This window comes from Lonchura striata, chromosome 1, assembly GCF_046129695.1.
Source record: "Lonchura striata isolate bLonStr1 chromosome 1, bLonStr1.mat, whole genome shotgun sequence".
Classification (NCBI taxonomy): Eukaryota; Metazoa; Chordata; class Aves; order Passeriformes; family Estrildidae; genus Lonchura; species Lonchura striata.
Window position 1 is genome coordinate 111,686,252 of NC_134603.1, and position 21,231 is coordinate 111,707,482.

Below are 21,231 nucleotides of genomic sequence, written 5' to 3' on the forward strand. Positions count from 1 at the left end.
CGGCTAGCCAGGGCGGCTGTCCCGCCCGCCCAGCCGGCACCGGCACTCACAGCGGCGGCTCCCCTTGCCTGCTGGCAAAGCGGGGGTGCAGCCGGGAAGCCACAGAAGGCTTTCGCGCGGAGTTGGTGCAGCGCTCTGAGCGCGGTACCCCCCGGGCATCCCGGGAAACGTCCTCTCCGAGAAGCTGGCCCTCGCGGTAAAGCCACAGCTCCCGCTTTCTGCCAAAAGCTCCTCCAGGAGGCTGTGGAAATACCCTGGTGCGCAGAAATGGATCGCGTAGTCACAGTCTTCTGCGTTTCCTCCTTTTCCTTGCGGAGTTTTTAACTTCAGAAAGGTCCAAGCGAAGCGCGGTGCGCGGGGAAGGCTGGTGCGGGAGCAGGGAAGAAACCAAATGCTTAGGAGATTCTGTTGGTCCTGTGCCAGATATCACTGGGAAAGTGGGAAATGTGATTAAAAACTCGCGCTATATATTAAAACAATAATTAAGGGTTGGGTTTTTTTGACAGCTTTAATTGAAAGTTTCATAACAATCATTAGTGTAAGTTTGCATGCCTTTTTGCCTAGCTCCTGTGTAAAAATTTTCAGAGTATTTTAAAATATGCTATCTTGACTTCACGCTGATGCTTGCTTGGCTAAAAATGATCCATGGCTCCCAAGGATTACTCAGCACACTGCCAGAGTTTATCCAGCTTTCCACAACTCCTTGTTAAATCAAATGTGCAAAGCATTCCTGGCTGTACCTACTGGAGCAGGTGGCATGATGCAGTGGGAGCAAACTTCAGGAGGGATGGATGCTTTTGGAAGTTTTACCTAGGGTTGTATGGGGATTGTTTACTGTTTTTGGTGGGGAGAGCCAGCAGTGGAGCCTGGCAGAGCTGGGAGCTTGGGTAGCTTGTCTTCTCCACTCAGCCTGGGGAGGTGAGCAGGGTCAGGTCTCCTTGCTGGCCCACGGGAGTGCCATACATGAAAGGGCCCTGGTTTGTATGTTCTCTCTAAAATAGCATCTACCAGTGCTGCTGTCCAGCACAGACTGACCCTTCGTTTGACTTGTAGTATGATACCTGTGTCCTCACATTGCAGTCTGAACCAAACAAGAAGTAGGAATAAATCAAAAATTCCCTGAAAATGTGAGTGAATTATTGATCTGAAATAGTGTTAATGCAGATGCAGTCTGTGATTTCCACTGAGAGACCACAGGGAGATGACATTCTGGCTCTTATCTTAGTTCCTGACTCTCATGGCTTAGCCCACAGCAGCTAACAGTTAGAGTTGCCAGGCAGGAGTGATGTGTTAATTTTTTTCCCACTTCTGCCACCCCAGCTTGTAGTCTACGTAATGTTAGTCAAATTCTTGGATAGTCCAGAGGCTCAGCTAACAAATTTTGTTCACATGCAAAAAGCAGTTTTTTAAAGGTGGAAGGAGCACAGATTTGGCTCGTTTTTCCTCAAGGAGGGCAGAAGGCAACCTTTTGTCCTAAAGAGCACTTCTGAGGACATTAAAATTCCAGCACGAGGCAGTAATGAAACTTATCATACAAAAAAGGATGCCACTTGTTTCTTAGGTTTGTTGGGGTTTGTATGTTGGGATTTTTTTTAAAGGCAAAGCAGTATCTTTAATTTCATTGTAAATGAATTATGTGTGTTGGCCCATGTCATGGTTTGACACTGGCCATGGTTTGACCCACAAAAGCCTTTTGCTGATCTTCTCTTGCTCTCAACTGGGCAGAGGAGAGGAAAAAAAAAATTAATGAAGGGCTCAAGAGTTGAGATGAGGACTAAGAGCAAACAGGTTAAAATTTAAAGGTATAAAGCAAATTTATTATTAACAGAGTAGAGGAGGATAATGAGAAGTAAAATAAGCCTTTAAACCAACATTTTTTCTCTCCAGCCCCTCCCTCTTTCCCACCAACAATGCAGAGAGACAGGGTGTGGGGGTTTTGGTCAGATTGTCACTTGAGATTTTTTTTCTGTTTTTTCAGGGAAAGGAGTCTTTCATCTGCTATGCCCTGGGGTCCCTCCCATGGGCAAACAGTCTTTTTGAAACTGCTGTGGTGTGAGTCACTCGTCCACAGGGTGCAGTCCTCTGAGGATAGGCTGCTATAGTTTGGAAGCAGGGGCCCTCTCTCTCCATTTGGGTCTCCCACTGGATCAGAGTTTTCCCCAGCATCCACCCGCTCCAGTGTACTTCTCTCATGGTCTGTGAGTAGATCTCCGCATCCCCCATGGACCTCAATGGCTGCAGGGGGACAGCCTACTTTACCATAGGCCTCACCATGGCCTGCAGAGGAATCTCAGCTCTGGCTCTTGGAGCACCTCCTCCCCTTCTTTTTCCACTGACCGGGATGCTCACATGTCCTCACTTCCTCCTCTTCTCTGACCAGGAGAAAAACTGCTGCTTGTAGGTACCATTGCAAACAAGCTCCACCAATTCAAAAATCCTTGCAGGACCCTACAGCGCTCAGTGGTTGATCTTGTCTAGGTTCTGCACTGGGGAGTTGCTTGCCGTGTTTTCACCACCGGCCAGGTGGCCCCATAGCCACCAATGGGCAGTGGTGGCTGCCGCAGCACTGGTGTTATTGAGTGCCTCTCCTCATGCGGGGCACCAGGAAGGAGAAGGTGCCCCCACTGCCCTTCTGCTTGCAGCACAGTTGGCTTGGGGTGGCCAAGCAGACAAGGCTTGCTGTAGGCTGCATCCAGATGGCGATGGCCGCAGTGCCCAGATGGCAATGGCACTGTGCTGGGATGGCCCCAATGGCAGCACCTTGCCACCCCTGGAAAAAGCTGCCTGTGTGCTGTTTTGATTTTCTTCTTAAATAGAGGTATTACCAACCTGTCTAATTGGGCCTGCAGCATGTTCATCTTCAGAGCCACCAGAGAGATTGGCTTTGTCAGATGTGGTGGAAGCTTCAAGCAGCTTCTCATAGAAGCCACTTCTGGCTGTCTCCCACTACCAAAAAAACAGGCTATGCCAAATCAACACAGCCAGCCTGAGGCAACCCCCTGAATTGTGAAGATTTGCACTGCATGATTAATACCTGGGCAAGGCCACAAAGGCTGGAAGCGGTGGCTTGACATGGAGAGTGTCAAGCAAACTCAGCCCTTGCCCTGGCTCTGAACATGACAGCTGCAGTGGAGCGCTGTGTCACAGAATCACGGTCACAGAACAGGTACGGTTGGAATGGACCATGGTGGGTCATCGAGTCCAACCTCCCTGCTCAAGCAGGGCTGTCCTAGTGCACATGGCACAGGATTGTGTCCCGACAGTTCTTGAGTATCTCCAGTGAGGCATTCTCTACAACCTCTCTGGACAACTTCTTCAAGCATGTGGTCACCCACACAGCAAAGAAGTTCTTCCTCCTGTGAAGGTGGAACTTCCTGTGCATCAGTTTCTGCCCACTGCCCCGCATCCTACTGCTTGGCACTGCTGAGAGGAGCCCAGCTCCATCTCTTTGGCACACCCACACGCCCCTCCTTTTAGACATTTATACACAATAATGATGTCCCCTCTCAGTAGTCTCATCTCGAGACTGAACAGGCCCAACTCCCTCAGCCTTTCCTCCTAAGAATGATACTGCAGTTCCCCAGACGTCCTCACTGCTCTGCACTTCTCGAGTGCTAACAGATTTTGGATACCTGCAAACCAAAACTACCCTGAACCCGCCTGGGGCTCAGAGGTGCCCGCTGAGGCAGAACCCAAAACAAAAAAGTGTGGTGTTTTCCTCACAAAGCCCGCATTTCCCCCGGCACCCGCCCGCCTGGGCCGATAACGCGCAGCCGGCACAGGGTCCGCAGCCGCCGGTGCCCGTCCTGGCCGGGGCGCGCTCGGCGGGGCGGGGAGGGGCAGGGCCGGGGACGCGCTGCTCCCGCCGCCGCCGTTCACTTCCTGGTTCCTCCCGGCGGCCGCTCCACCTCCGCGCTAGGGGCGGGCGGGCGGCGGAAGGGGGGGTGCGGTGCCGTGCCGTGCCGTGCCGTGCCGCGCCGCTGCCGGCGCGGGGGCGGCGGGGCGCGCCGGACCCGCGGCGGCGGCGGCGGCCACTGGGGTAGGTGGGTGCGACTGACAGCGCGGGGCGGGGGGTGCTGGGGGGCGGGCAGGTGTGTACGCTGGCGGAGCGGGAACTGGGAGCAGAGAGCTGGAACCGGGAGCGGGCCGCCGGTGGATGCCATCCCGCCGCCGCCTGCGCCGCTCCGCCAGCCCCCCGGCCCCGCCGCTGTCCCCGCCGTCCCCGGCCCGCGCGGCCCCTCGGCGGTGCGGGAGCCCGGCGGTGGCGCGGCCGCCCGAGGGCGGCGCGGGGCTCCACATCCCTCGGCGGGGCCCCGGGCCGGGCCGGGCGGCGGGTCGTGTCCCGCAGCGGCATCCCCAGGACCTGTGGGCATCGGTCCGGAAACGGGAGGAGGGCTCCCGCTCTCACCTCGCCGCCTTCCAGCGCTGGGCTTTAAATACTGGGAAGCTGAACACGTTAAATGATTGCGTGCTAAATACGTGGTTTAGGTCTGCTCCGCGGCCTTTCGGAGCAGCGTCGAGTCCCCTCGGCAGGACATTTAAAGTCGGAGCCTCCAGCGATTTCGTCGTGGTCCTGTGATCTGTCAGTGGATTGCAGTGGTCCTGTAATTTGCTGATGCGTTGCAGCGATGGGACGCGCCCGCCAGCGAACAGCTGGACAGCGAGCGGAGCTGACCCTGTCGCTTCCGAGGTGGCCCTGGTCACCGGGCGTGTGGCAGGATCTGGCACCATCGGCGTCGGGAATAATCCGTGGGAAATCATGGCTCTGTGCTGTGGTGGGTTTAGTTGAAATGGATGGCGAGTTTTATGTGGCAAGTAGCAAGTGATCCGGACTGGTTTAGAACGGCAGCTTCTCAGTGTTACTGGAGTAGTTCTGTAAGGTAAATTTTTAAGAAGAAGCAAGAGTTCACAATGGCTCATTAGGAAATAGTCTTCAAGAAAACAATCAAGAAAACAGGCCTTGAGAAGGAGGAGGCAGCAGTCTGTTGCCTGATGGGCTCTCCACTTGGTGTGTATTATTGAGGGATGTGAGATGGACAGCAAAGGTCGTTCAGATCTCTTTCCTTGATCTCGTTTCAGAAAAGATAAACTGTGTTTTTCAGCATGAGAGAGAGTGACAGTATGCCAGACTCCTGGCACAGCAAAGGTGTATGTGGAATGTCAGATCTGTAGGAAAGGAGCTCAAATTTGGATGGTTGTTCTGATACGGTGGAATCACAGAGCGGGGAGGGACCGGTGACTTATAGTGAGTGACTGCATTGGGTGTCTTGTGGTGTACATAGCAAGGCATTAGTGAGGACCATGTTTTCCTTTGCTTAATGAAAGCAACAAATAAGTCTTAAGTGTAGTATTACAGGCATTTCAGTGGTAAGTGTCATCATAAGGGGAGCCACGCCATTCTTACGTCTTTTAAAAATGCAGCCCCATGTGCAATAAAGATCCACTCCTTCAAAGTCTATGACTGTCAGCATAGCTCTTGGTGCTGCCTCACTGATGCAATAGTGTTTGTCACACCAGAGGGACCTGCTGCTGGTAGTAAGTTGAATCTAAGACTGAATGTTCATTGAGATTTAGAAGGTGTGGCCCAGAAACTCTTGTGTGTTTATAGGTTTATGAAAGGACAAATATCAGGTCTGCCTAAAACCCAAAATACTTGTTGTGACATCTAGGACCTTTAGCAGTAACATCTATTGGGTATTCTCATGTATGTTTCTGCTTCCTTTTAATTTTAATTTGAAGTGATGTAGTTACAGACAAGGGTGTCTATTTCAGTGTGAAATTGCTTGTTTGGTTGTGGACAAAAGTACACAAATATAATTTAATCCAAATAATGGGAGCAGGGTGCAAGAAGATGAATGCTTAATTCCTCAGCAGATGAAGGTTTGCTGTGCCGAAGTAGTTATGTGTTTTTTGTGGGCAGTTTTCCTTTGCATCAGCAAAGGGGAACAGCTGACAATTTTCATCAGTATGTGTGTATCCTGGGCAGCAGTAGCTCAGCTTTGGTGAGACTCTTTTTCTTACCTAAAATGAATTTACTTTTCTCAATGGGTGGATTCTTGTGCACCTCTAGCAGAACAGGAGCTAGCAGTGTTGCATAGTCCATGCAGTTTAAACTTGTGTGTTGCATTATTTCAGGGAGACTTGCTCAGGGAGCTGGTTTTACTGTGCAAAGGGCATCTCTTCTGTAGAGGAGACTAGATGGGCACCCACAGTGGTGTCAGTCTGAAAATGGACTGGCTGTAGCTCAGCCACTCTCTGCAGATGTTAGTTGGCTGAGCTTATGCTTTGCTCTGCAGTGTAGACATGACCTTTTTCTTAGGGCGGTATTTGGGAATATAGTTCTTCTGCCTTCCTGACAGAAGACAGCAGATAATGCAAAATATGACACAACAGAATAGCTTCTTGTCAGTTTTTATTTCCCCTGTCCTGTGCTTAGCTGGTTGAAGCAAACTAAATGTGACCGATTATACCTGGAATATCATATTTAACCTGTGCATGTAACTGATCTGAAGCTTTGGGTTTTGTTCAAGAAAATGAGAAGTTAAAGCTTTCCTAATTGAAGCTGTGTGTTTCCTGGGTTGTACAGGCAATAAGGAAAGAAGATAGCCCTTGCCTGGAACTGCAGTGCAGCAAGTCTGCCAGTAACACTTCACACATTGTCCTTTTGAGAGGGAGTCCAAAAACATGAGCCAGCTTGTCTGTAGGGTGTGGGTGCCAAAGACCTCCCCATGTGGCAGCAGTTCCCTGCTAGTGAGGTGCAAGGTGTTAGAGGCAAGGTGCAGCTAGGGGCTGGCTCAGAGTGCTGGCATGTTAACTCCTGTTGCCTGCTCCTGGCTGTGCCCCCAGCCTGGGGGCTGCTTGGGAGTGCTTCTGGAGACTGGAGTGAGAGATCTGTCTAATCTTATAGCCTTATATCTCTTTGCACCACCAAGTTACAAGGTGGCCATGCAGAACTCGTGCTGTTATGGAAGAAGAGGCAGGAGTGCAAGAGGAGGGGAAAAAAGAGAGAGAGGATAGGCATGGGAAGGTAAAGAAATGAAAGGGAAGGGTACAGCAGCAGAGCTCAGCTAGAAAAACGCTGGGAAACATTATTCCAGGAGCAAGTAAAACAGCAAGTAAAAAAAGGAGACAGAAGACTCACTGTTAAGATCCTTTGACAACAGAGGAATGTTGAATGAGAGGAAATGCAAGGCCTTTGTTGATGTTCCTGCTCCTGGGCTGGTGGTGGATGATGTATTTGTCATGTTCAGCTGCGAGTTTTGCAATAATGCAGAACTGACAGGGATGACCAATCTTAAATGTAGTGCAGCATACAGAAGTTAAAACGAGTGGGCTGAAGCTGAAACAGTGTGAGTGAGTAAAGGTAGTGTAAAATACTATGCTCTTGAAAAAAAAAAGGTAAAAAAAGACATATACAGGCTTAGTTGGAAGGCAGTAGTTCCATACCATAGATTACAGAGAGGACTGTAGCAGATGATAAAGGTAGGTAATGTGATATACATCTTTGTTCTTTGCAGTGGCCACTTGAATTACATATGTCCAATACAGCATGGAATAGATAAAGAAGCTGTTATATATGGTAGCTGGTCTTGTCTTGAACTCTTTGTATTTCGAAATAAAAATTGAAGTTTATGCACAGAAATTATTTTTATGGCAGCAAGGATCCCTTTTGCTTGCCAGCGCTAAAGTGAGCAAAACAAGAAATGCTTAGTTTGCCAACTCACATGTTCTTTGTTGTTTCAAAAGCTTTAACCTACAGCAACTTTGTAGCTGCAGGTTTTTCCAGTTCTCTAAGTAGCAGCATATGTTTCTTCTAATTGTGATTTTAACTTTGCAGGATAGAGGTGATATTTTTTTGGTCCCTGTGTTTTTAATGTGCTATTTTAATGTATGCCCTTGTATACTTTCTGTGGTTGGCTTAGGGATCTGCTTAGGTGTAGTATATAGATTTGAAGCCTAAATGCCTTACAGCCTTTCTACCTACATCTTTACCTAACCATAAGTGGCAAGGCAGAATAATAAACTATAGGCAGGGGAACAAAATCAGAGAGTGACTTGTTCACGCTTGTGAAGTGGGGGCTGTAGCAAAAGCAGGTGAGAGCCAAATCCTGCAATAGACCATCTTGAGTGAAAATGTATGTCTGGTAGTTAAAGTACTCTTTCTGCCTTGAAAGATAGTAGTTAGAATTTTTTTTTTTTTTTAGACTAGAGGGGTTCTGCCAGCTTCTTATTATGATTAAAACTTTAAAGCTGCAGCTCTTTCCTCCTCTGCAAAACATATTCCTTATGCCATGAAAGTTGTGTGGTTTTTAAAATTGAAACTAAATATAATACCAGTTCTATAGATAAACCTTCCCCTTTATTTTTTGTCTTTCTTAAAAATAAAAAGTTGATAAAGGACAAATTGAGAATTTACATTCCCCTAATCCAGTGGCTTGCTGTTTTAAGTCCTGAGTCAGCATGTATATTGCAAAGCTGTCTGGAAGACCAGGACAGGTTCTTCTGTTTTGTCTCTCATGAGGCTGTGCATTGAGGATAACTGCAATACTGTGGGAGAGCATGACATCCCCATCTGTTGTTTTCTGTTTCCTGCTGCAATCTCTCCTGCACAATTGTTCTTTCCTGCCAGTGCTTAACTTTAGATAGGTGGCAATGCAAAAAAGGATGGTATGTGCAGGATTAATATCACTCTTTTGACATGGGTTAAGTAGCTTGTGTGTATTTGCTCTATTGGGAAACTGTGAGATTGAGGTGAAAGAATTTCTCTGATGGCCTTGCAGCTCTGATAGTGAAAAACTTATCAGTTATTTTGTAATGGTTCATTACTTAATGACAGTTTTATAAAGTACCTTCTATCACTGATGAAAGACTTACTAAGATCACTGCCTTTGTGATCAGACCAAGTCAGATCCAAGTCTGACCTCAGTCTTGGTGCCCTTGTGATTTGTGCCCTGTTTCTACATGTTGCCCCAATTTTGTCACTCATCCATAGTGGTCCAGTGTTTTTGTACCTTGGACAGTAACTACATTGTCTTTGCTCTCCTTTGCTCAGGCTAGCAGCTGACAGGCCTTTTGGTGGGGATGCAATCACCAGATAACTCAGACTCTTAGGTCAACCTTTATTGCAGTATAATTTATTTATACAATACATGTGCATTAGTTAAGCAGAAATGATACAGACATTAACCAGGAATCTGTTTCCATCCACCCTGAGAGACTGCATACCACAAGCATCAGGATAGGGAAACCTCTGTATTTGTAATTCAGAAAACATGGCCTTATTTTTCTTTCAGTTCTACTAAAGGAATTCCTCCGGCACTGTTGAAGTTGTTTCTTGTCTACACTGATGTATATTAGAGGAGGACTGAGGGGTTTGTGCCTTATGTGGCTGCATCTCTTTTGAGGCTCAGCCTGATCCAAGCCCTCAGGATGGAGTTTCTAGATATGACAGACATATTTGAGATAATTTCCTCCTCCCCTTTCTTTCCTTAGGGGGAAGTTCCTGCTGTATATTTGCACTCCTATTCAAATGTGTTCTTCAGGAAGGCATGACTTCAATTAAATCTTCCCCTCTAAGAAGATGCTTCTAATAAAAATAATGAAAATATTATTTTAGTGTGAGCCATTTTTACTAAGGTCTTGTTCATGTGTGACCTCTTTGAAGTAAGAAATAAATTAAATATAGAAAATAACATTAAAATAGCTGTTGTTATAAACAGTTTTGTAAACAATTACTATAAAGCATTGTAGTGCAGCCATTTACTCCCTTCATGTATAAAATAATGTTATAAATTGGTTACCATCTGGTTTTATGTGCTCTCTATTCCCCTTTTCAAGGGAGATAATCCAAGCCTGTGCTTTTACCCTCAGGAAACACAAATTTATTTTAAGCCTTGTAATTTCTTAAAGACTTCTTTGCCCCATTTTTCTTTAGTATGGGAACTGAAAGTATTCAAACTGTCCGACATCAGGAGCCAAAGGATTCAGGAGACTCTTGAGATATTTGTGGGCCTTTTGCTAAAAGCAGATGCATAGCTGGTAATGTAGTATTTAGGCTGTAGCTATATTCCTTAAGGTAGCCTGAATTTCCAGAAGAAAAGTGAAAAAGTATCTGTGGTAGGCACAATCCTGTTCCCTGCTCCTGGAGGAGGGCTGGCAGCACTGACTTTGCCCTGTGATAATTCAATCTGAGTCATGGGGTGTCCTGCAAGCACAGTGTCAACTTCTGTGCCCGCTTCTTCCCTGTTGCCTTTGCCATTGCAACCCAAGAGAAGGTTTTTACCTGTTGGGGATTTTAGCCCAAATTTGGGTTGGGTTTGTTTTGTTTGTTGTTTGTTTGGTATTTTTAACCATGTGTGGAGTCCTCCAAGTATTCCAATGGAAGTACGGCTCTCTGTAGCAAATTTGAGCCTGCTAATAATAGGTTTGCTTTTTTTAGCTGCCTTTTTCAGACCTGTTAGAAGTGTCCCACTGACCCTCCAGGGTTTTGTAAACCAGAGGCTGAAAACTGCCATGCCAATGGATATCTGGATGAATCTGCAGGAGACTGCCAGAAATTCTCAGCATAGCTGGTCTGTTTTGTTGCACTCCTGAGATCAGATAAAGTTTTTAGGCCTTGCAGGAGCCATTGGGAAAGTACATATAAATACTGATTTTTTTTATTATCTCTGCTTTTTCAAGTTTTCACAAGCTTGTTAGGTTTTGGCTGCATGGAAGTGTGGCAGGGGAAGCATAGATAAAAACCCTTTTAGTCAGGAAGCTCACCTTCTCTTATGTCTCTTGCAAAGGAGGATTAAATAAGCAGTGTTTTAATCTATGCAGTTTTATGTGCAGAAAAAAATGAAATAAACTTAAAAATGAATTCTGCAGTTTCTGTCTGTCTGGAGCTGACTGATTTTGTTTAAAAGGACATCTGTCCTGTGGATCTAGATTGCCTGCCTTAGCTGATGTGAATATAGTATGGTTAGTTATGTATGTCTGCTTCATTTTGATGATAAAAAAAATTAACTTTAGTGTTGTTTGTCAGCTCTCAAGGTACTCTGTGTGTCATAAAAGCTGTTTGGAAGTATTTCTTCAAAGTAAATAACAAACTGAAAACCTAAAAAAGGTCCATGATCTGCCCTGATCTCTCTTCTTTTTATTCATTTCTTCTCCCACTATTGTTTTCATGTAGTTGGCAGAACTTGAAATTCGCCTAGTTCATATGACAGAATGAAAATGTGACCTCTTCAAAAAGTTCAGTGTTAATGGACTTGTAATAGAGGAAATGGTTGCAATGTACGTAGTAATACTATAGTTCTGCAAGTCATACCCATGTGCTTGACTTCACTGACATGAATAATTACATGAAAATCAGCAGGTTCACAATGATGGTGGTTTTAAGCTTGCTGTAAGTTTTACATAAGAACCTCATGTAGCTTTCAGGCACTTACTGGGTGAAGGCCCACATAATTTGTTTATACATTCTTAGCAAATTCTTTGGCTGTCACAGGCCATTAAAAACCAGATATTTTTGACGTGGCTTATGGCAGGTAAAAAGACAGTTGATATAGAGTGTAAGAGCATATTTTAAGTGTTCATTGTAGCAGGAAGTGGATTTTCATTTTTGTTTAAATTTCTAATTCATTTAGTACATGTTTTTTGATTGTTCCTATATTGCCAATTGCCCCCAGATAAAAAAAAAAAGTCTTTGCTCTGTCATGTCATTAAGCTGAATTGATGCGTGTGTTTTCATTGTATCTCACACTTATCTAGTGGCCTTTCTTGTGGCCCGACACTGAGATTAAGTCCTTAAGCCCTTTGCCTACATTGTTTATGTATTGTTTGCTCCAGAGCAGGAGGAGCTGACATATTCCATCTGTATTATAAATTAAGTTCATATGCAGCATGATTGAAAGGCAAACCAGTAAGGGGCAAGTTACTGCTTCCACCCTGCTACAACCTTTTCTTTGTTGTTGTATTGCTTATCTGAAGATACCAAACTGGACAACATAAACCAAAACAGATGTTTGTGTATATAAGAACAAGGAATTAAAAAACCTCACTAACTGGGTCATGTAGGAGAGAAGCTGAGATTTTAAGCTCCTATAGCTTGACTCTTAAGATAATGAACAGTAAAACACATATGTATTTCTTGAACAATGTATGGTGTTTATGTACTGATTTATTTTGTTGCCTAATGAGGCCTCTAAAGTAAGCATTAAATGGCAGAATACATTAAATTACAAAATTGTCCTCTAGCCATATTTAGGGGCCTGTGCTCTGTCCTCTTAACTCATTACACAAATGAGTCTCCAGACTTTAAACTGAGATGACATCAGGGCTCCTTCCAGTTTCTCTTTGGACAGTTACAGCAATAGATTTTTCTTTTTTTTTTCCCAGTTTAGCTCAATAATATTTCTCAGAGAGAGCTGTAGAACTTTTATTGGAGTGAAACAACTTCCTGCACTTCCGAGAGAGATTAAGTTTTATTTCACTGCTGAAGTGTGCTGTTCAGGACTAAACCCACAGCTTAATCACTGTGTATTTGTTCAGCTTTCAGTCAGTCTTTGCTAATACTGACCTTAAGGTGACTTGTCAGACTGATTCCTTTGTTAAATAGGAGTTTGCTTTTCCCGTGACTGTTTGATTCCTTTGCTTTGGGATACAAAACCATAGGGGAGAAAAAAAGGCACAGAGTCTAGGCAAAAAGTCCTGAGAGTCTGTTTTCAGGACTGTCCCAGCTTGTTACTGCACCTGATGTGTCAAGTGTAAACTTTCAATTGCAAGTTGAACACCTAAATTACAGTTTTCTTTCTTACTTTTTAATGTAATGTGATGTTCTTGTCAATTAAACGCTGTTGTCAGGTGTGAGTCTTTAATTATGTCAGTTTTATTTTGAGCTGGCAAACAAGCATAGCAATTGTAATAAGCTTATTAAACAATGCCATGAAGGTTAACCTGTTTCCTTGAGGGAGTGGAAGAGCTAAGTCTTAGAAATACTTATGAAGTCTGTGTGAATGTTTGAATACATAGTTGTCCTTATAGCAGTTGTGAAAAACAGGAGAAAAGGTATGCATCTACTAGTATGTATAGACTTATTTGAACTTAGACTGCCACATTGTTTGGGTAATCACTGTTTACAAAAATTACATAGCTTGTCTTTCTAAATATCAGGAATCATGAGGCTAAATTATAGCTGTGGTTAAAATACAGAGTAATTACAATGTGTTATGTGAATTTTGTGAATGAGGAGTGGGTTTTTTGTTGTGGGCTTTTTTCTTCTCAAAGTAAATGACATCCTCACAAGGACATTTTCATCTTGATATTTCTGGTTTGTGTGATGTGTGTATAAATACAAGACTGATATGCTTTAACATTAATCCACGTGACTCTCTTCAGATTCATAAACCATCTTAAGCTTGTTTGGCAGCATACTAAATGTTCAAAGTGGAAAGATAAGAAAATACTTAATTCTCCTAGTTTATTTGTACAAGCTGTGTTGGAAAACAAATACTGTAAATTGTCTGGTTCATCAGCATCTCTGCACTTAGGAAGTTTGTGCTTCTGGCTTTTGCTTCTCAGCAGTTCCAGTACCTCTGTTCGTGTCACTCGCACTCAAGCGCACAAAGCTCATCATTTCTGTGCTTGGATGTAGTTAATCATCCTGCTCATTAATAACCTTATTCTTTAGCCATGAAAGAATAATTGTCTTTTTATGAATTTGGTCTTCTTATAATAACAGCTGAAAAGTAAACTATCATTTCCTTCCCTGTTGAGATAGGGGCAGCGGCATCTCCATTTAGATTGGTGTTAGGAGGAGTAGAGCTTTCTTCTTGTACTTGGTAGAACTTAGCCACAGAACCTGGAGAAAAGTTTTAAGTCCTTGGGATTTCTGCAATTCTCTCACTATGTTTTATGTAAAATATGTCAATTTTTAAACAATTAATGACAAAAATAGCTTTAGGGTGAACTTTCTTGGCTGAAGGCATAATTGGTGGTGAACATTTTCTCTGAATTTAAATGGCATAATGAACATTTGTTTTGCAAAGCCATGAGAATAAGCCTTACATTTGGAAATAGCAGGAGGCTGATACCTTCCATTCAGGGATCTGTGATTCAGTGCATTTGGTAGTGGAATTATTGTAACCATTTTTGTAGAAGGTGGGTTTTTAGAGGGTGTGTAGTGTTATGAAGCTTTTAGAGCACTGAGCAAATACTCTGAGTAGAAGTTGTTTGGAAGAGTTTGCTGGGTGTGTAAAGAGCTACTTTCAAAGCGTAGCATTCCAGGTGTGCTCCAGCATTGAGTGGTGGATGGATTGAGTGCAGATGGATTGATGCCTTGCCAAAGACTTAGGAGCACCTTCTCTGTTTTCTCTAATGCCTGCATTTGGTCAGAGTTACATAGAAACACAAGCATGGTGCATATGTGGAGCCTTACTGTTCCTGGTTACAAGATGGCTCTTCCTCTCTGGATAGACATGGTGTCTGCAGAGCTGGGGAGGAGAGGACAGGGTCAGTGTTGGTCCTCTTGCTACAGTAGAGTGGAGTTGACTGGAAAATGGGAAGCAAAACAAATGCCATTGAGGGATGGAGCAAAGGTGGCGGGAGAGGCATGGCAAAGCAGAAAACTTCCAGGGGATGTAAGGCCAGAGGAGGAGGTGAGAGTGGGGGACAGCTGTTGTTGGGAAATTACGTCCTCCAGCCAAGACTAGAAATTCCTGTCAAGATCTTTTCTGGGTTGTGTCTTAATCAGTTCCTGCAAATCTGACTGCACAGCTGTTTGTTTTTGCACTTTTACCCCAAAACTGGGAGTCAGTGGGTAAGGAGAAAGGAATCCTCTTCCGCTTGCTTAGTTTCCCAGTATGTGTAGGAAAGACCCTTCCCGTCCCCAAATACAAAGCAGCAAAAAGGGACCCTGCCAGGTGTGACAGGACACTCTTTTCTTCCCCTCAAAGTGACAGTGGTGGTGCCAAGTTCTTGCTTCAGTTCCTGTTGTGGCCGCACCTGTTGGCTCCTACCTGATGACTTTTTCTTCATTAAAATACTTGTTGCCTTTCCACTTAGGGAGGTGGAGGTGGCACACAGGTAGACCTAGTGTGTAATTAAGCACTTCTTAAAAGCACTTAGAGTCTTCTGAGTAAGGAGTGTTCCGATAAGTGCAAGAGTGTGGTTTCTCAATCCATTATTTTGTGTTTGATTTATTTACCTTTTTTGCTTTTTCATTTCACTTTCTGCACTTTTCCCATGCGATGACCATGCAGTTATGTGAACAGAGGTCTGGGTGTCTGGTAGAGCAGTGAGCACTCTTTCTGACTCTCTTTCAGATGCAAGTATGGACATAATAGCCTATGATGATTTCTCCAGTCCACCGCTTCAGAGATATTGAAAGGACACCTGAATACCTCCAGCCGGAAAAGTGTGTTCCACCTCCTAGCCGCGCTTCCCTGGGAACAATGTGGTTTATTCGAGATGGCTGTGGTATTGCATGTGCTGTCGTTACCTGGATGCTGGTGTTCTATGCCGACTTTGTAGTCCTTCTTGTCATGCTAGTTCCATCGAGAGATTATGTTTATAGTGTCATCAATGGCACACTGTTCAACACCTTGGCTTTCCTCGCTTTGGCGTCACATTTTCGTGCTATGCTGACAGATCCAGTAAGTATACACCTCTCTCTGTGTGTCTCGGAAAGAAACAGGCGGTGCTTTTCTTGTCTGCTAGGTGTTGGGTAAATCAGTTGCTGAGTGAGTGGCAGATTTAAATAACTTTTGTGTGTCAGCCTGCTGAGTGAGGCTGCTGATGTGGTATGCTAATTTTTTGTCCCACTCAAGTCGGATGCAAAATTAAGGACCCAGCATTAGATTCCTGGTGTGTGAGCAGCTCATCTTCCTGCACTGGGAAGGAGAGTGTTTCTCTCTGATGCTGTTTTCTCCCCAGTGGCAGATCTTGTGTTTGTGGCTTGTTGTGTCTTGACAAACAGGAAAGCTGGAAAAGCTGGTTTTGGTTGTCTGCCTTGGCAAGTATTGCTTCAGCAGAACAGAGCAGAATATGTGTTGTTTTGAAAAGCTGTGTTACCATCTTTCATTCTACTGATTTTGTTGAGTGTATTGGACAAGCTGAAATAAATACGGTCTGAGCATGCTAAGAGATGGCAGTTCTTAGGCAAGTTGGGAAGCATCAGACTTGTGAGATCCCCTTGTATATATCCTTAGGACATTGCTTTGAGAGATCATATCTGCTGCTTTCTCATCTTTCAGTTTGTGACAAGATAAAGTTTAGCACCCTGATGCTAATTCTGAATGGCTGTGATGGTTTATTTTACTTAATAACCTCTGGACAGTATGCTCAGTTCAAAACCCTATCTCCAGTAGTCAGTGGAAGGAAAGACAAGCTTAGACTTCTCCTGTCTCCTTCCTCACAAATGTTGCTGCTGTTTGGAGTGGTGGTGTGCCTCTGGTAACTCTGCCCCTTCCAAATGTTATTTTCCCCTTGAAACCTTTTTAGGTGCAGTTAAGACTTCGGTGTAATCTGTGTTTCTTAGATTCCAGCTCTTCCAGAAGCCTCAGCACTGCAGAAATGGCTTGATTTGGGGTATTCTCACAGTTTGTGGTGAAGACTATTGAATTGCATGCTACTGCTGCTGGGCAGAAATATAAGCAGTACATTAGCCTCTGAAACTTCTGATCACTGGACTCGGAAATAGAGGGTTGCAGCGGTTTGTTAGATAGTTTGTATCCTAAGGGTGGTTGTTAATTATTGTATGTTGTGTGGTTTTTGTGCTTAGGGACCTTCAGGTGGCTGGAATTATTTTGCAGAGTTAGCAGCAGCTCTTGTGAAACAAAATCTGTATTTTGAAATGCGCTAGTTGGAGCAGGGTTGTATATGCAGATACAATTTCTGTTGAGAGTAATTGGGAAAATATATATTAATTCCTTGTGTGAGGTGGGATTTATGTATGTGGATGGAGAGCCAGTGGGATTTTGTTTCATTTTTGTAATGAGGAATTCAGTTAAATAAAAATGCATGAAGGAAGCTACAGAGAAGGGATGCACTAACATCTGGCAGGCAGTGAGTCTGGGATTAAGGAAGCTTCCAGGACATGGGGAGCCAGGGGCATATGTAAGATGAGAATGAAACAAAAAGCACTGCTGAGGCAAACAAGCAGAATTCTTATTATAAATAAATGAACAACTCAGTTCTTCACAATTGATAGTGTGTGTCCTGCATTTCAGGAACTGCTTCCAATGGGTCCTTGCTAAGAACATTCCTAAAGTTTTGAGCTTTGCTGCATACTTAAGAGAGAGAACATGAGTTGTAGCAATTTTGTGGAAATTGGTTTTGGTAATTTTTAAATTAGGCCTATTGGGAAAACTCCCCAAAGATTGCTTAAAAAAGCCCAATACTACTGGTTTAATGTGTAGCTCTCTCACTCGTGTATCACTCCTGTTTATTGCTGTTAGGATGTTGTAGATATTGAAAAGAGACTCTTCCATCAGAAATCTATTGAAATATTGCATCTCTGGTTTTATTTCAATTAAAAAAGCCTTAAATTCACAGAAGTAAATTGTGCCAATGTACCAGCAATGATTTCATACACCATGTTTCATGGCACTTTTTTCTTTTTTTCTTGAAGCAGAGGGAGTTTCTTTGGTTTGTTTGTTGGTTTTTGGTTTTTTGGTTTTTTTTTTTTTTGTCCCTATAAAGACTGGAAACTCAAGAACTTGGGCTCCTATGGCAGCAATATGCTACCTATTTAAAGATATACTTTAAAGTGGAAGTTGCACAGCTAAGAATGTTTTACCTGGTCTTATTCGGATGTGACAATTCTTAGTGTTCACTGTTTGAACGTTAAACCCCAGTTTAAATAGCAAATACACAATGGAAGCATAACTATAACTACATAAGTTATTTACCAGCAACTCCTAGTGTACACAATACTGCTAAAGAAGCTGCTTCTACTGGCATAAAACATCTGCAGTTTTCAGTGTGTGATATGAAACACTGACATGATAAATTTGTTGATGTGAAAAGAGGGATGAGGATTCTTAAATATTTAAAGGTTACTATGGGACTACAAAAGACTAATTTCTTAAGTGGAGGTTTATTGATGTTTAAAAAAAACAACAAAAGCCCCACCAAAATTAAGTGTAAGTATGTGGTTCCATATTTTAAGACCACATTTAAATTTCTTTTCTGAATCTTCTTGTTCTTCTTGAAACTCTATTGATCTTAGGGAAGCTTTTATTTCTTCTTCTTTCTGCCCCTCCCATAGTTTTAAGTCACCTTGTTGTTCTTAGCAGCCATAATGTCCAGAAGTTAATCTCCTGGTTTGTTTTTTTTTTTCCTGCAGGGTGCTGTACCCAAAGGTAATGCCACAAAAGAGTTCATCGAGAGTTTACAGCTAAAACCAGGACAGGTGGTTTACAAGTGCCCAAAGTGTTGTAGCATCAAACCTGACAGAGCACATCACTGCAGGTAAAGTCTGTTCTGAGGATGGCTGTTTCACCAAGACCTGAAGAATTATTCACCAGTGTACCTTGTTATTGCAGTCTGAGGCTGGAGTGGGTCAGTGGAGGGATTGACATACAAATTCTGTTGCCAGTAGTACCAGACACATTTAAGCTTCTCAGAACAAATCTCATACCTTTTCTGACAAATTTTCATATATAGGAGGCTGGGGCTACTTTGTGCAAAGTAAGAAACACTTAAAATTTTTGAATGCTGCCTTGGTTCCAGACTTCTAACTGACATTCTATAAATTTTCAAGTAAACATGACTTGAAAAGAGACATTCTATCACAAAATGCATAGAAATCCATAAAACGTCTCCCAAAGGGTCAGTGTCTTTTCCTTTGTTTTTAATTCACAAACCCATTTGTCTAACTGTATTCTATTTAGAAGTGATATTTAAGTTAAAACTGAAGTGCAGGTAGCTGTATATTTTTTTAAGAGTTCAGACTTCCACATTTTCATTGAGTACTGTGACTTTGTTTTGTGCTGTATGATAGATCAGTATGCCTACTGATCTGTCATGTCCTTTCTTTTTCTGGTAGGATAAACTTCCTGGAAGAGAGTAACTGGTAGTGAGCTTTTTAGTACTAAAGGCAGTGAGCAAAAAAATAACTACTTCCTAAAATTCTCTTCTGCTTTTAAAGCAAGTGAACCTGCTTTCCAGTAAGTAGTTAATAAGTTTGCACTGGTGTCACTTCGTTGCCTACTCAAAAACTAATACATACAGAGAGAACTCTTACCTGGGCTAGTGCTGATTCATGCAGTGGTCTTGTGGGGAGGGAAGTACATGGTAATGAGCTGAGCAAACTTGTCCTGCTGTTTGCTTTTTTCATATTTGTTTTCATAGCTTCTGTTTGCAAATGTTTTTCTTTTTTTTTGTTTTTGGGTTTTTTTTAATTTTAATGAAAACTGGGAGTCAGTTATTCAGCAGGAGCAATGTGGTCATGCCTATCACTTATTAATGCTGCTGTAAAATCCCCTGTGACAGCTTTTCAATTATGAATGAAACTTCACATCTAAAATGCTGTTTGGATGATGACTCACAGTATAGGTAAATGAAAAGGCCTCTGGCTAAACACAAAGCCTTGTCACCATGGTACTTTATTCTGTCCTTTAAGATAAGTTCTTAGACATTAAGATTTGGGAAGGTGATCCACTGACCAGTGATGCTATTGAGAATTTTCAGTCAGACAGTTTTTTTTTTTGTGGCCTAGGAGATTTATTAGACTTTTAAGACACCAAGGTTGAGCATATGCATCAGCAAGAGATACTGCTAGCTGTATGCCAGAGGTACAAGGGTGTTTTTTTGATGAAAGTGCTATTTAGTGAGTCCCCTGTATCCAGTAAGCTAGTCCTGCCAGCATTTGGAAGTTGGGTGGTTGAATGGGGGAAGTGTTGAGTATGGGCAATCCCTGCTCCCTGTAGTGTTTAGTTGTGGTTTCTGTGTTTCCTTTTCCATCGGCTAGCTTCCTGTTCTGCCTTTCATCCAACTGATTTTGGTATGTGTGCATGGAATAAAACTCCCCTCCCACCCTCCTCTCCTGTCTCTTTCACATCTGTGGCTTGGCTGCTCCAGGTTGTCTGTCTGGAGAAGCAGGAGCAGTTAGAGTGTTGCTTGGGTGCTCACCTCTCCTAAAGCCCAAGGGAAGTGTGTGCAATCCTGCACACAGAGAGGCATCCTCCTCTTTCACCATCTTCCTCACCTTACCCCTTCCTTTTTTTTTAATCACAATGAGAAATACTTGTCCTACAAAGTACATTACCTGGAAGATAAATTTCTTTTACTGTGCCTGCTGATTTTAAACCCCATGTGGCTCCAAATAATTTTAAGCTTCTTGTTCTAGCAAAACAAGGCTTTTCTTCTTTCCCACTACACATGGGACTGACAGGTGATAGGGTACCCATGTCTGCCTAAGGAGAAGGAGCTCCTGATCTGCCTGCCTAGACTTCCATTTAGGATCAGGCCTATAGCAACTAATTTGTTTTTCAGGCATAGCATGTATCCTTGGGGATTATGCTCTCCCACCAATTAAAGTGAGTGAAAGGCTGTTCTGACAGAGAGATTTTCTATTATTTATTCATACATGCTGATAAGAACATATTTATGTTTTCATTTGAGTTTCCCTTAGTGTTTGGGTGTTGAAGTTTATTATTTTTATTAAGGTCAAGATGTTTTTTGTTATAAGAATAAAAATAAAATTAGCAGAGCGCTTAGCCCTTTCTGTTTCATTGCTGCCAGAATTGTTCTGGAATGGCTGTTTCCTTTCTAGGTCTATTGTTTGTTTGCTTTGGGGTTTTGTGTTTTTTCATATTTGATTTCTGTGCTTGTTTGTACAATGTGGCATCAGGAGACTGACTGCCTTTCGTCTCCTATCCCATGAGAAAGCAGCAGAGAAAAAGACTTCCTTTATTATGTGTGCTGAAGCAGTTACTGACTAAGCAAGAGAATGATGTTCAGAGTAATATATAACATAATAATGTTTTAATTCTTTTCCTTCCAGCCACAGTTTGCACGCTGGCAAGAATTTGAATTTTGATTTCATTAGTCTGGTTTTGTGAAGTACTTTAAGACCTAATTTCACCTTGAATGTGTATTGTAGTACCATGTTCCTGACTGACTGCCACAGCTATTTTCTGCTAGTATGTGGCTTACCTTGATGTCAAGAATTTTTCTAATGCCTTATTTGATTGCAAGTTCCTGCTACTAGCAAATGTTGGCAAATAAATCTGAATCTGTTGTCAG

General features: G+C 43.2%; 1 protein-coding gene across 4 annotated transcripts in view; it reads left to right on the top strand.

The window, feature by feature from the left end:
• Positions 1–162: 162 nt before the first annotated feature.
• Positions 163–21,231, top strand: part of ZDHHC3 (zDHHC palmitoyltransferase 3) — a 37,700-nt gene continuing 16,631 nt past the window's right edge. For 2 of the 4 annotated variants that reach the window (XM_021540467.3, XM_021540470.3), the window contains exons 1-3: positions 3,976–4,039; positions 15,306–15,635; positions 18,329–18,453. In XM_021540467.3, coding sequence (XP_021396142.1) covers positions 15,330–15,635; positions 18,329–18,453 — 431 coding nt within the window. In that variant the 5' untranslated portion in view covers positions 3,976–4,039; positions 15,306–15,329. Of the gene's footprint in view, positions 258–3,975; positions 4,044–15,305; positions 15,636–18,328; positions 18,454–21,231 lie in introns of those variants that run through there. The other 2 variants (XM_077786707.1, XM_021540468.3) reach the window with 2 other exon arrangements.